The 15,528-nt window shown below is 43.6% G+C and overlaps 1 protein-coding gene and 1 long non-coding RNA gene across 2 annotated transcripts in view; one reads left to right on the top strand and one right to left on the bottom strand.

Moving 5' to 3' along the window:
• LOC132515833 (uncharacterized) overlaps positions 1-1,275 on the bottom strand; it is a 21,649-nt gene extending 20,374 nt beyond the window's left edge. Inside the window, exon 1 of the long non-coding RNA XR_009539198.1 lies at positions 822-1,275. This is a non-coding gene — a long non-coding RNA (uncharacterized LOC132515833). The remainder of the gene's footprint in view (positions 1-821) is intronic.
• A 155-nt stretch (positions 1,276-1,430) lies between these two features.
• PRDX6 (peroxiredoxin 6) lies at positions 1,431-11,845 on the top strand. Its single transcript, XM_060133112.1, has 5 exons — positions 1,431-1,623; positions 5,456-5,612; positions 8,947-9,093; positions 10,075-10,221; positions 11,541-11,845. The coding sequence occupies exons 1-5, from the start codon at positions 1,529-1,531 to the stop codon at positions 11,667-11,669; spliced, it is 675 nt and encodes a 224-aa protein (XP_059989095.1). The 5' UTR covers positions 1,431-1,528; the 3' UTR covers positions 11,670-11,845.
• Positions 11,846-15,528: the final 3,683 nt, after the last annotated feature.

The raw sequence follows: 15,528 nt of genomic DNA, 5'->3' as shown, positions 1-15,528 counted from the left end.
GTGAGTCACTTCTCTTAACACTGCCCTGTGCCTTTTTTAAGCCTGAGGAGCCCCACCCAGAGAATTTTTCATACCTTTGGACTCTAACAATCTGGGACCCTCCCCTCCCCCCAACCCTCCATCAGCATTTACGTTTTTTTCGTAACTGTATGTACGTCTGCTTTCCCTGTATGAGCAGAGACTGTATCTCTTCTCTGTATCACCAGGTCTGGCACAGTGCCTAGCAAACAGTTGGCAAAGCAAGGGTTATTGCATAACCTACTACCATCATCCAAATAATAGCTACCATTTCCAGAGCACTTACTATGTAAACTAAAATAGTTGTGGAAACATATGCAGCTAATAACTGGTTGTTTTGGCCTCGAAGTTGGGAGCTCATCCCCAAAAAGGAACACTCTAGGCACAATGGCAGCAGTAACTACTTATGGTTTACCTACATTACCCTGGAGGCTTTCCCAGACCAGACCACCCAATAGAAGCAGCACCTCAGTTACCCTCTAGCACATAATCTTATTTTCTCTGAATAGGATTTACTACTGTCTAATATATTCTTGGTTAAATAGGTATCCCTCACTATAATGAAAGCTCCAAGAGAACAGTCATCTTGGCTACCTTGTGCTTGGCACATAGAAAGTAAATAAATGAATCTAAACTTCCCACTTCCTTGGGTGGCAGAGTTGACTTGCACACAGTAGATCACAATATGTTTTAAAATTTATATTTAAACTTCAGGATAATTGTGTTGAATATCTTATGGTTCATAATGAACTCTGGGAGTGGAATAAAAATAAAAGTTTGGTCACATTCCCCCAAGCACTTACTGATATGGGTGATGGAATTTTTGCTGCAACAAGAAAGCCACTTCCTCTGACGCAAGGTGCCCCACATGCTTGGGTCTTGCCACATCCTTTGATACAGAAATCAGGATGGCTAGGCTGGCTGGGGCGCTCAGGATGCCAGACGCTCACACTAACAGAGCGGGGAGTGCAGGGGTCGCCAGAACCCTCTGCCAGGAGTCGGCCGTGAGTGGGTGTGCAGGAAGGTAGCAGCGGATTCGTGCGGCTCCTCAGGGCGGCTGTCCGCCTTGGGGCTCCCATTCCTACTGCGTTCCGCTTCCTTTACTTCCAAAGCCCAGAACGCACCCCCAAGCCTCCAAACGGCGACATCACTGAGTTCCCTGTCACGTGAGGAGAGAATGATAGTGTCCACAGCCTCCCGGCAGGGCAGAGGCCTGGCGAAGTGCCGGACCCGGCACAGGGCCGTCCTCCCCTAGCCCAGTCCCAGACTCCCGCCGGTTCCGGACTCTCGCTCCCGCCCACGCCAGCCGCGGCCCCGCCCCTTGTCCCGCCCATCGCTCCCGCCGCGACTCCGTCTATCTAGGCTTTCCTTTGGTCCCGCCCACCCCCGCCCCTCCCGTCCCGCCCCTGGAAGCCCCATTTATTCCGCCTCCCAGCACACACGCCGGAACCAACCAGCTGGTGGTTGTCGCCGTTGCGCCTAGTCCTCCTTCCGTGTCATCGCTGCCGCCATGCCCGGAGGGCTCCTTCTCGGGGACAAGGCTCCCAACTTCGAGGCCAATACTACCATCGGCCGCATCCGTTTCCACGACTATCTGGGAGACTCGTAAGTGGCCACCTCTTCACCCTACCCTGACCTCGGGTTACGCCCGGACTCAGGGGTGCCTTCCCTTGTTTCTCCCTTCCGTCCTCCTCACCGCTCAGCCCCCTGCTCGCCGCCCGCCTCCTCCCTGCACCAGTTCCTGCACGTGCCTCTCGTTGTGTGGCCTCTGCCCCGCGGCGGCCGAGCGCTGCTGGCTGGCCCCGACCCTCCGGCCCGCCCTCCGCCGGCCATTGGATCCTCTCTCGCCTTCCGTCCCCCGCGTGGCTGGGCCGGCTCCGGAGTGAGGAAGGGGGAGGGGAACAAAATTGGGACCGCGCAGGTCCCGGGTTCGGGAGGCCGGTGCGGAGGAGAGCTCGTCTGTTTGCCTCTGTTTGGTAAACTGTGCAAGTAGTATGGTCCAGCCGAAGGCCGGAGGGGGCAGGGGCCGGGCAGCATCGGCGGTCAGTTCCCCGGTACTCGTGCCCAGGGTCGCACCTCCTCCCTCCCTCCGTTCTGGAATTTGCTCCCTGGGGAAGGTTGGTGTCCAAAGCCAGAGTCAGAGGACACTGCTACTGGCTGAAGGTTCAGGAAGGGCCCAGCGTGTTATGTGAGGGTTCTACTTGCTGCAGTGGTATTTGCAGTCTTCTCAGCACAAAAAATTTGAAACCACCAGGTGCCAGATAGTGGCTGAAAGACTTTTTGCCCAGAACCTCCCCCAGCTGCTAGAATGTGATTTGATAACAGCTTTGGGAGGAACCCAGAACACTCTGTATGTGTGTGTGTCCTTCATTCCAGAACTTGCAACACCTTGAGGGAAGGGCTTTCTGAGGTTGTTCAGTTGCAGTGGCCATGGATAGCCAAGCACCTGGACACCCGTACCTCCCCCTTTGAGACCCTTTTGTTTCACTGCAGAGTGCCTCTCACTGCCCCTTCCCCCTTCTGCCTTGCTTCCAGCCTCAGGTAGACTTGCCAAATTGGTGACCCATGATCTAGCCTGGCAATCATACCTTTATGACTAGGAGTATATTGGCGTTACTGTGGTTGTACAGCTCCTGAATCAGCAAACTTTAAGTTGATTAGATTTAATGTGAAACATCCCAGATGTGTCTAGTTACATTATAGTTCTGGAGTTCCAGTGGCCCCACTACACTGTGGTCTAAGGTGTTAGAATTCCTTCTTGCTTTGTATCCCTTTTATATACAGTGTCCAGGTACATATATTACAGACAGAGGGTGCAGTTTATGAGATTAATCAAGGATTGGACAGGCCTGTGCAGAGCACCTGGGAGAGATTCTTATACCTTAGGCCTAACCAACCCCTTACAGCCCCTTAAATCCATTTTCCAGCTACTGATTAGGGGAAGAGCTAAGTTTTTTGCAAGAGAGGACTAGGCTAGAGAAAGGATGAGAAATGGAACATTCAGGCAATAAAGGCAGGGAAAGAATTCAGAAATACACACTATGCCCAGTCTCATACTCAGAATTTAGGTATTAGTATTTCTCCAAAACTCGATGGGATTTTCAGATAATGTTCCTTCCCATTCCTGCCTACAGCCCTCACCCTCATAAAACAAAATTTTCCCAGAACTCTTAGGTTGCAAATAAATATTAATATAAAGCATATTTACTGTAGCAATAGTTATAAATGATGTCACTATTTAAGCTAACCCTATTTGTTTGGGACTTTTTTGTTGTCATTTATTGTCCTCGATCTATCTTAATTTGACTAAAAGTGGTACCTTCTCAGGGAGCCATAAGTAGGAAAATGAGAAAACTATCTGCATCTAAACAAAAATATACAAGTCTGCCTTGGGTCAGGCATGGGATAGTACTATTTCCTGCCCTACCCCGAAAATAAGTTTGAGCCCTTTATATCATTGTAATATATGGATTTTTGCCTAATATAATTTTTCCAAACTCCATTCTTAATGTGATTTCAATTCATACTATCAATTTTTGATCCAGGTGTGTTCTGGAGAAAATTAAAATAATTTCAAACGTTACAGGTTCTACCCTGCCCCTGACAACTGGAAACAACTAAGGGGTTTGGGTGCTGCATTTAGTGAGTTTATTGAGCCCAGTCACTGTTTCTGTATGTGTGGGGTATAAGCAGCTTCTTCACAGTACATCTTCACCAAACAAAACATGGGTTTTCCCTGGGTTTTCTGGGGCTTAGTGAGTGGGGACCCCTCCCTTAAATGAAGAAACCTTTTTTGTCTTTTGAAAATGAGGAAAAAGGAAAGGGGTTAATGTAATTGTATTCCTCTGAAGAGCAGCAGTAGGGAGACTTAGAGGAGAGGCAGGCCACAGTAAGACATTCCCAGAGTTTATCCTGTTCCTAGCCATGTGGCAAACTAGAGTTTTGGCTTCTGGGAGAGGGGAGGATGTGAAGTGGCCTCAAACGAGTTCCTTAACATGATTCAGCAATACAGTCTCCTGATTCACAATGGAAAGAGAATGCCTGATTTTTCTAATTAATCACCTCTTTAACAATACAGGAAGAAGTGCCCTGCTCATTTTTTCTCAAGTTCTGGAGACTTTCCTTAAGTCTCATCTGACCCTTAAACAGATCCTTTACCACAGACTCTAAGGGCTACATTTTACTCATAGCTAGCTTATTTCAAAACATACTTAATGTCTTATTGCCCTTTATCAAAAGTAAACATGCCACACCCCTCCACAATCTTAAAAATATTACCCCTCTCTTCCCAGTCTTGCCATAGGGCCATCCATCCTTTTTGTAAGGTGGTCTTTTCCTTTCCTGAAACCTTGGGAGTTGAGTGGCAAATGTAGCCGGGAATTAGGTACTTTGTCTCTGCTTTCTTCTTTGTGCTTCAGAAAACTTGGCAATCTTTAGGGAAGTCAGCTTGGCTTCTAGGCTAGAGTTAAGTCATCTACTAGTTTAGGATCCTGCTTTAATGTTGTTAAGTCAACAGGAGTGTGGAAACAGTGTGTTAGGTTTTCCTTTTCAGTCGAAAGAGTAGTTTCTGTTGCCCAGGAGAAGGAAACAGTACTCCAAAGTTCTTGGTGACTTTTAGCTTGAAATGTACTTAAAACTTACACGAATTTAACCTTAGGCAATGATGATTTAGATATTAGTATTTCCCTAAGAATCTGTAGTTGTAGAAATCGACATTGGAGGCTATCATTTTCTACCCACTTGGTCTAACGCAAAAAGAATAATAAACTGCAAATGAAGAGATAGGTAAAACTCTTAAAATGCTGTTGTTTGGTCAGGGTACAAATATTGGATGTCCTATTTAGCAGGTTAGATCAGTAAACTAGTTTTACAGAAGTTTTTATATCTGTTCACTTCAAAGAACCAGCTGTCAGCTTTAATTTTACATATAAATAGAGGATAGAAGCCTATTTATTTCAGATTACATAATCTGTTTATTATTGTAGTCAGGCATTGGTCTAGATTCAGGGCATATTGGAACATCCATTACTGGAGGTGAATGTCAGCATATCTGTGCTTAGAAAAAAATGTAGAAAGAGTAAAAAGAAAAAAAAATTATTTCAATAAGTACTTGGTTTGAGTAGCACAGATTTTATTAGCTGAAAAGGACTCAGGGTGGCTCTAGAGTTATTAAAGGAGGCAGCATCCTTATAGTCTTTTTAAATATTTATCATGTTGAATTTCATATCTTTGATTGAATTGGGCTTTAAACATAGGCTTTTCTGGAGATAAGAAGATCAAAAAGCATTCCTCAACAGAAAAGTTTAAAAGTGATGTCTTCATAAGCACTCATTTGAAAAAGAAAGTCATTTTTGATCTAGGATTTGTGATTTTTCATTGTACGTGATGCTGGTGATAATCTATTCATTCAACTGTGACCTTCTTTTCCTTCATTCAGATGGGGCATTCTCTTCTCCCACCCTCGGGACTTTACCCCAGTGTGTACCACGGAGCTTGGCAGAGCAGCAAAGCTGGCACCAGAATTTGCCAAGAGGAACGTTAAGATGATTGCCCTTTCAATAGACAGTGTTGAAGACCATCTTGCCTGGAGCAAGGTACAGTGCCCGTTGGCATATGCTTTGAGGTTACAGATTAAGCTATAAATTTTATAGAGTAGCTTGGTTTTTTGAGGTGAAGGTACAAGTAAGGCTCAGATTCAGCCTTCACTGATTATTTGAAAGTCTGACTTGGACTGCACAGTGACCTCCACCTTGCTAAATCCAGTGGTCAGTTCTCAGCCCCCTTCTTTCTTGGCTTCCAGGACACCACTTCTCTAGCTGTTCCTGCTCATGTGCGGCATGAGCTTCCTCATCTCCCGGCTCCTAATACTGAATATATGCTGGAGTTGCCCTGGACTCACTTCTTGGACGTCTTCTCTTTTTATCTACATTCTTCACCTTGGTAAACTCATCCACCCACATCTCTATGCTATGATTCCCAAATTTCCATCTCTAGGCCAGACTCTGCTGGCTTCCAGATTGGTGAAACCACCACCTACAGCATCTCCCCTGGGATGTCCTATCACCTCAAATCCAGCATGTCTAAAATGGGACTCCTGTTCTTAACCCCGGGGGTCTTACTCATCTCAGCTAATGGCATCTGTATTTTTGTAGTTGCTCAGGCCAAAAATCCAGGAGTCATCCTTAATTCCTCTGGTGTTTTCACTTCACATGTCTGATTCATCAGCTAACTTGCCTGCTCTACCTTCAGAATATATCCAGAATCCTGTTTGGAAGACTCTTTCCCCAGGGATCTTTGTGGCTTGCCCTCACGCCTTTCAAGTCTCAACTCAAATGATACCCATTAAGGCCACCCTTGGCCTCCTTATCTAAAATTATAACTCCCCTCTGTACTCCCCATCCTCCCCTGATTTGTCTCCTTAGCACTTGTCACCGTCTAAAATACTCTGCACATTGCTGATTTCGTTTGTTTGTTTCTCCCCACCAGAGTGGAGGCTCAGCAGGGCAGACTCCTGTTTCGTGCACTGCTGGAACAGTGCTCAGTACTCAGGACCTCCTAGGCAGGCAGGCAGTCTGTATTTGTCAAATGAATGAACTGAAGGACCTGTGTTCTCCCAACAAAAGGATTTACTTGGATAGTAAATGTGGTGGTCTAGATTTAACTTGAGAACATTTTAATGACTTTGCTACAGTGTCTACTAAATAATGATAGGGAACTTTCAAAGGATGCTTACTGTGCACTAGGCACTATGTCGAGCACTTGACATGAAACTGAATATACGATGTAGTACTGACTTGTGAGCTGGCCACCTGGGCCTGCATCCCATGCCACTTTATACCAGTTAATTCTAAGTGTCTGAGATTAGAAGAATCATGTATAGGAGAAAAGGGAAGGCATTTCTCTTTCTTGAGGTGGATTGTTTTCATTCCTTACACTTGGCTGTGAATGGTCATTGGCATTTCCACAGTATCTCACAGGCAGTTTCTTGTTAGTTTCTGGGAGCAGCCCTGTAGGGAAGGTATATGGTTCCTGCTCCCAGCTTTTCAGATGAGAGTACTTTTTTCACCCAGGCAGTTGGAAGGACACACTAAAGACTTCCCTGCAAGAAAATGGTGGCAGTGGGATTTGAACCCCAAACTAATACTCTCTTTGATACTAGATGATAGAGAGTAGGAATTTGCTTGATTTTAGGATAAAGCCAAAGCATATTGTTCTTTGCTTTTCATGGGTGTAATGTAATGCCTATCATGCAAATGGCAGGGTTGAGAATTACTGCAGAGCAATCATTGCAAGTACAGGTGGCTGAAGGAAGAGTTTATAGCCAATTATATAATACCCTTCAAAGTATAGGAACACACCCAGGTTCATTTTCACTGGTGAGCTTGTGCCTTAGAATTTTCAAAATTGTGATTGCATTAAATAGGAAATAAGTCCCAACTTTCAGAAGCAGTGTCCAAACTTTGACACACAACTGGTTACGTAGGAAACCTCAAGGTGCCTCTAGTATGAAACCATATTGATTATTTTAGCTGTGGCGACCTGATAGACCGCCAGTGACGGCAGAAGGGAAGTTAAGCTAATAAAATTAAGAAACATGTTAAAATTTGTTGTTATCCATTTCAAAGTTCATGAATGCCACTTTTATCCTATGGCATCTCTGTTGAGAAATCCACAAAGGTTCATATCTGCTATGCCATCAACTCCTGTTTTACTTTCAAGGCTCCACATAATAAATCGACCTTATTCCAGCTTTAACGCCTCTTTTTCACTACTTCCTAAAACTCTACCCAGATAAATTCCTCTTTCGCCAGTCAACAGTTTATGCTCAGACTTGCCTACATGTTTCAGTAATATTGCTCCCCCTCCCTGGAATGCCTTCTCTTGCCCTGTGAAAATCTTATCCACCCTGCAAAGGCCCAGGAAAAAGTCATATGCCTTTCTTGAAGTCTCTCCTAACTCCAGCAGTCTTACAAATGGGGATGCTGGTGTACTTCAGCATTTGCCATTTACATATTACCGTCTTGCGTTTGTTGCTACTTCTTACGGAAATCATCCAACTAAATTAGAAGTTCCTTTAAAGGCAGGAACCATGTCTTCCTCATTTGCATCCCACACGTACTTACCATAATGCTTAGCCCACCTTAAGTGCAATGTCAACACCAGATCAAATAACGAAGCTAGATTTTTTTTTTTCCCCAAAAACTTCCCAGAATAGAAAAATGGATGAAGTTTTTAACTAGGGGAGGAAGGGATAGAGAGTGGAAGCAAGTACATTATTGTCCTTTAGTTCAGACTTGGAATGCTTTGTTTTTTATGTGGATTTCACCCTAGTGTAAATTCACCTCTGCCTTTTCACACATTTTTACCTTTGACTTGTCCTTGAAGTGAATATTCAACTCTCCATTCTTATGTTTGCTTTAAGTTTTGTGTTTTCTTTTCATGTCTTAATATCTTTGTTACAGTAGCTTAATGTCTGAGTCAGGGTGCTTTTGAGGCAGGGGCCAGATCTATAAAATTATCTTTGCATGTGCTTTAATTTCTGGATGTGAACTCATTGCTACTGATGGTTTTTATAGTATTTGGGTACGCATAGGTACCCTGGATTGAAGTCTAACTCTATATTATTCAACTTTTAAAGAGTTTAATGCTGCTTTCTCAGAGCAGTAAACGCATGCTGAATTGTAAGAGACTTGGGCATGAGAAGGCTCTAGGTTATAACCTAAGTACTACACCCTACCGTTATTCCTGTCAATGAGCAACTGGGATGAGGAGTGTTCATTCATTAATTTTCTTATTAAAATTGCTTAGAGAAATTATGATGATTATGGTCCTCTCTTCCCTGTCTTACAAGACAATGACTGTTAACTGATTGAATTCAGAGGATATGCCTGGTTTAGTTTCCTCTTTTCTCTCTCCCCTGTGTTTCAGGATATCAATGCTTACAATGGTGATGAGCCCACAGAAAAGTTACCTTTTCCCATCATTGATGATAAGAATCGGGACCTTGCCATCCAGTTGGGCATGCTGGACCCAGCAGAGAAGGACGAAAAGGGCATGCCTGTAACAGCTCGTGTGGTGAGTTGTATACATCCATTACATAGTCATTGCAACTAACCAGGCTACATATGTCCAAGTAAATGCTTGGACCAACTAAAGGAAATGGGGGACTATGTCCAATTAGGATATAAGTGTCCTGGTGGCACTCTCACTTCTTATCTAAATGCTGGTACAAAGTAAAATTTTTCAGCTAAACTTTTAAACTGCTTAATTCACAGCTTTTGAAAATACATAAAAATAGTTATCCTAGGGCTTCCCTGGTGGCGCAGTGGTTGAGAGTCCGCCTGCCAATGCGGGGGACACGAGTTCGTGCCCCGGTCTGGGAAGATCCCACATGCCGCGGAGCGGCTGGGCCCATGAGCCATGGCCGCTGGGCCTGCATGTCCGGAGCCTGTGCTCCGCAATGGGAGAGGCCACAGCAGTGAGAGAGAGGCCCGCGTACCACAAAAAAAAAAAAAAAAAAAAATAGTTATCCTACGATGTCACCTAAAATTGAGAAATCTTTTTCTGTAGTCCTCCTGACAGCCCACTCTTTAAGGCGGTGGGTCATAGCCTTCTTCGTAAGGCATCCCTGGTTTTGAATTCTTATTTGTTCTGTCCTTACCCACTAGGGAACAAACTTATTCCCACATCTGCAAAAATATACAACAATTTGAGGACCAGGATCAACTCCCATTAGTATTATTTTTATGATAATCTTCTGTAGTTAACATAGTACCTTCCTGAGGCCTTTCCTGGATTCAGTTCGCAAATCAGTGTTTCTTGCTGAGACAGCCAGAGCCAAATATAATTTCCTTCAAGTTTAGAAATATAACGTGGAGAAGAAAATCATGTCTACTCCAGCCACCCGGTTTGTTTGGTGTATCTTTCTAGATATTTGCAGATTTCTGTTGTTGTTTTGTTTTGAACATTTTTAATGACTTAAGAGCCTTCTGAGAGGCTTTAGTATCAAAAACATTCAAAGAGTTCTTCCTGTTTATGTGTCTATGTGCTTTGCAGGTATTTGTTTTTGGTCCTGATAAGAAGCTAAAACTGTCCATCCTCTACCCGGCTACCACTGGCAGGAACTTTGATGAGATTCTCCGAGTAATTATCTCTCTGCAGCTGACAGCAGAAAAGAGGGTTGCCACCCCAGTTGATTGGAAGGTAAAGATGTTAAAAGGGCAGATACCCAGCTTGCCTGGAAGGCCTATGGGGCCAGTCTCTCAGTGGCTACCTCCAGGGTCAGTGTTACGTGGGGCTCTTGTTTCTGGCATGCAAGTACACTGGGAGGGCTTTTCCTCCTGGCTGAGTTTAAGATTTGCTGAGAGGCCATTTTCAGGGTCTTTAACCCCTTTTATACAAACTCCCTGTATTTCTAACTTTTACATTATTTGGACAAATTAATTGGTCAGAATCATTCCTTTTCCTAGTAAAAGGATTTTTTAAAAAACCTTTAACTCTTCCCTGATGGCAAAATATTTATAACAGAACCTAGACTGGCCACTTAAGTCGTGGGTATAAACCTATGTGGTGTATTAATGTCTTGAAACATTTCATTTCTCTTAAGCTTCAGTCTTTTAAACCTATGTAGAATTCTCTGAAACCTGTTCATGAACTTTTAATCTCTAAGATTCCTGACATATGTAGGACATGGATAATATCACAAGACTGTCTTAACATTGCTACATTTTTTTAATATGCTAACCTGAACACCTGGTTTTGTTATTTTGTTTCTTCTGACAGGCAAACCATTTATATTCTGTTTCCATTCTTTGACCATATGTTTATTGAGCGCAGACAGTAGACACTGGGATGCAGCAATGAACAATCAGTGTAAAGTCCCTGCCCTCATAGAACTTAAATTCCAGTTGGTAGAGACAAACAATAAACAAGTTTATAGTATATTAGGTAACGATAAGTGCGACAGAGAGTAATCAAGGAGAGGTGGGGAGAAGGGGAGCACAGGTGGGAGGGTTGGTTTTATATTTGGCTGTCAAGAAAGGCCCTTCTCTGAAGGGACCTTTGGGAAGGACGTGAAAGAAGTGAGAGACCAAGTCACGCATATTTAGGAGGGAAGAGCACGGCAGGCTTGAAGGAACAGCTAAGAAGCTTTTCTAATAGTGAGCTTGGCATGTTCAAGGAATAGGAGAGCCACCGTGCTGGAAAAGCAGCAGCAGGAGGTGGGGGGAGAGGCCGGGGATGGGAGAGGAAGCCGGATTCAGTCACGCAGGGCAATGATAAGGACTTAGGTGGCAAGCCATTACTAGATTTAAAACAGGACTATTTCTTGTTAAGGTGGGGAAATACTTCCCTTCCGAAAGTGTCAAAGATCAACTTGCGAAAACAAAATTCCTCAGAGGGGATAGAGCAAAGGAGATTTGATTATTCTCATCAGCAACTGTAGCTACTTTTCTGAAGTTAATTATTGCCTTTAGCCTTCACTATAAGATTGAATTTCACCATTCACAATGTCTTTTCAATAGAATGGAGACAGCGTGATGGTTCTTCCAACCATCCCTGAAGAGGAAGCCAAAAAAATTTTCCCTAAAGGAGTCTTCACCAAAGAGCTCCCATCTGGCAAGAAATACCTCCGCTACACCCCCCAGCCATAGGCTGGCTCTCCACGGAGTTGGTGCTGGAGCTGCTCACTGAGCACCATGAGCCAGAGGATGCCAGCTGCCCATCATGTTTTCCTGCAGCAGTACCATAAAAACATCCTGGTGTGATCACAGCCAAGGTCTTTAGGTTGCTATACTACTGGCTTATTAAATGAAAATGGCACTACAAATTCCTTGGGATTCTTTGCTCTGTGCCTTTAGCAGCATTCTCTTCTGTTCATATATCTTAACATTCTCTGCTGACTCTCTTTGAAATCTGAGGCTCATCTTGTTGGATCTCTGCAGGGTTTATGACCAACAAGGTGGTATCAGTTTATGGTTGAAAAAGCCTGCTTTGCTCCATCATAGAATGAGTATCAGGTTTTTTCAGCTGTTCTAATCAAATCCTCTCTTCTGTTACCCATTTTGGGAAGGAATAGAACTTGGGGTTCAGCTTCCTCTGTACATATCTACATATGTAACCTAAGAACTGAGTAACCCAGATGTTCTTCAATATTTCATGTTTTGATCACAACTGGGGGCAAAACCTTTTCAATTCTGTAATTTTCCAGTAGATAACTGAAGGATGAGCAGGGGGAAGGAATCTTTAAGTATTTTGCTATCAAGAAAATTTTTCAATAAATTTCTATTGAAAGTGGGAAGCTACAGAAAAGGTTCCACTTGCCTGCCAGGGAGGTGTACCAGAGGCATGAGCAACACGACAGTGCCAGGTGCCTTTCAGAGTATTTCTGGATGTCAGTTGGCTCTACGATGAAGTGCACATGAAAGGGCACACCTTGGGAAGAGGGGAGAGGGTGACTGAAAATGTTTTATTATAGATTTATTCTTGCAGTGGGGGAGGGGGACTATTTTCTGAATTTTACTTCTTAGTGATCAGCAAGTAAATCCTTTATTAAAACGTGATCAGAAAATTCTGTTGTCACATTTTCAAGTACTAGTTCGGACTCATGTCCTGAGGGCAAATGTTTCCTTGCTAGATTTGACATGCTTTTCTCCAAAGACAGACACATAAAATTTCATATAATGAAAATGGAGGAGCGGCTGATGAAGATGTGATTCCAGGGACTTCCCTGGTGGTCCAGTGGTTAAGACTCCGTGCTTCCACTGCAGGGGGCACGGGTTTGATCCCGGGTCGGGGAACCAAGATCTCACGTGCTGCCCAGTGCGGCCAAAAATAAAGTAAAATAAAATGTGTTTCCTTTGCTTTGTAAAACAAAATAGAAAAGAAAATGTATTCCACCCCATCTCTTGGCCTACTTTACTCCTTCATGTTACTTGCCTGGGTCCTGTGGAATTTGTGACCCCCACTACAAAGAACTCTCCTAACCTGATACCTTAAAGGGATTCCTAGATTTAAGAATATGAATCTTGAGGATAATGGGACATCTTTTGCTTTTCTGGAAAGAGCACTAAGTATTCTGAACTCATAGTCTCTCAGACTTATTATGCTGTGCTAAGTCCTGGGTTTAGAAGGAAGTGTCCCATACCTGGTATAGTCTCTTGCATGTAGCCCTCTATACTTTTACTGAGTATAATAATGTAAAAGCTGATCCCTGGTGCCATGTTTTAGAGAAGTCAGTAAGCTTTTAGTTTCCTTGATTTCTGCACATGTAAAATTTGGGTGACACTAAGAAGGTTGAGAAGGAAGGTGAAAATTCCAAGTTACATATCCTGGTGAATGCTGGTCTGAAAGAGACTTAAAGGACTGGCATCTTGCTGTCATCTCTTATCCAAGTCACTATATTTTTTGGCCTTAAAGAACTAAGACTATCTGGTTCTCCTTAGCACATCTCTTCTGAACTAATCCCTGAATCCTCGCATTCTGTCACCTCCCTAACTGTGAGGTTCCGCACTGCTGTCTTCCCTTGGCTATTTGCCTTCTTCAGCCCTTGTCTCTCGGAGAGTCTCGCCTCAACTTTCTTTTATGGTGACAATTCAAAGTCTAAGTCTCCAACATTAATTATTCAAACTTGAGTCTTATCTTTACTGATCGATGGAACATTGGCCATTGAATTTATAAATTCAAAATCAAATTATCAGTTCTTCCCCCAATAAATCTATTGCCCCTTTTATCACTCACTCAGGCACCCAAACTTTGGTGGGCTATATCTACTCGACCCACATAGGTGCTGCCACTGTGAAAACGCTGAAAAGCTCAAGGAAAAGGGAGGTCATGTACCCGCAAAATGATCTCTGGTTCTATCATGAAGCAGCCATGAAGCCATAAGACTGTGAAAGTATTCTTCTCCAAATATAAAATGTTACATAATGAATATGCATTGCCATAGTATAGTATAGTATATTCTTAATATACTATGGGGCTTGGAGAGGAGAGTTCCCCTTTCCAGGATTGTTGCTCTGTTTTCATAGGGAGAACAGATTTAACAAATCCGAAGATTTATTAACTGTAAGTGAATTATACAGCCACTGTGGCTATGAGAGAAGCATAGGAATTTGAGAGGCAGTCCACCATGTGCCTTCTCAGACAATCAGCAAATGTTCTGGCTAGAAGAGATGGTCATCTAAGATTAGCAAAGTGATCAACTTGAGGCTCCTGTGTGGTCTTGCCAGAAGTCTGACCTCCCCTCCAACCTCTACCCTAAGGGTAGGAATATGCATTAAGAAGCTCAGGAAAGGGTAAGGAGCCAGAATGGCTGTGTCTAAAGGGCCAAGTCAAGATGCCAATTGGATGCAGTGAACTGGCACAGTGATTTACCCCATTTGACCCCTCCACTTTGGGGCAATGCAAATTGAGGAAGTACAGCTTTGATTCAAGCTTAAAGGGTGCATTAACTAGTTAAGAGGTCATTGCCACCTTCTTCTCAGTGATTGGTTCAGAAATGGGCATTGAGACACAAATAGAAGACCAACAGAGCTTCTGCAAGAATTCTTTCTCACACGAGAGCTACTGGGAGGCATTTTTCTCTCTCACACTGAATATGGACAAGAAAACATTAAACTGCTGCTGGCAGCCATGTTACAGCCTGGGAGCAGGGATCCAGCCATAGAATGAGGCTGTAAAGGTCAACAGCCAAGTGGAGAGAAAGAAAAACATCTGATTCTTTATGATCTTCACTGAATCTGCCAACTGTGAACCTGTCCTACCTCTGGACTTCTATTACATGAAATAATAAATAACCTTAGTGTTTAAGCTTTTTTGAGTTGGGTTTTCTGGTACCTGAGGCCAAAAGCATCCTAACTGATATGCATGGAATGAAGTATCCTCTAGCTGTTTCAAATACATGGCAGTGTGCCTCGTAAGCAAGATTGTAGAGCAGACATCTGTTTTCTGCTACTTCTTTACCCCCTACCTTAGGCATCTCAAGCTTCAGTATGCATTAAATCACATGAGGAATGGGTTAAAATGTGCAGGCCAGGGGCCTACCCCCAGAGATGGATTCTACAGATGGCCAGAAGTTCTTCATCTGTAACAACCCTATACCAGGTATGGGCTTGTGATGCAGAGTACAGCAGACACTGCAGTTCACCCAATATCCATTTCCCCTTATTCTTTACGAAAAATACCCAGATTGTATTAATGGTGGCAAGTTGAGGTGCCAGTTAAAATTCATCTTAAGATGACAGATCAGTGTGGTCATGTGATAGTGCTGGCCTGGGATGGGGTCCCTTCCTGACTAAAAGGCAAAGCCTAATAAAGAGAAAGCACCTTGCCTCACTGAAAAGCAAATGGGATGCCCAAGTTACAGATGTCATTTTGCCACCCTGAGGATAAAAGTCACAGGCCAAGGATGAAGGAGAAGGAGGCTACAAGGAGACTGGGTCTGTGATAACTTCCTTAAACAGCCAGGCAGTCCGGTGGGTCTGTAATGTGCAGCCACACCTGACATTTGTT

The sequence above is a fragment of the Lagenorhynchus albirostris genome, chromosome 2 (genome assembly GCF_949774975.1).
Source record: "Lagenorhynchus albirostris chromosome 2, mLagAlb1.1, whole genome shotgun sequence".
NCBI lineage: Eukaryota > Metazoa > Chordata > Mammalia > Artiodactyla > Delphinidae > Lagenorhynchus > Lagenorhynchus albirostris.
This window is presented reverse-complemented; position numbering and strand designations above follow the sequence as displayed.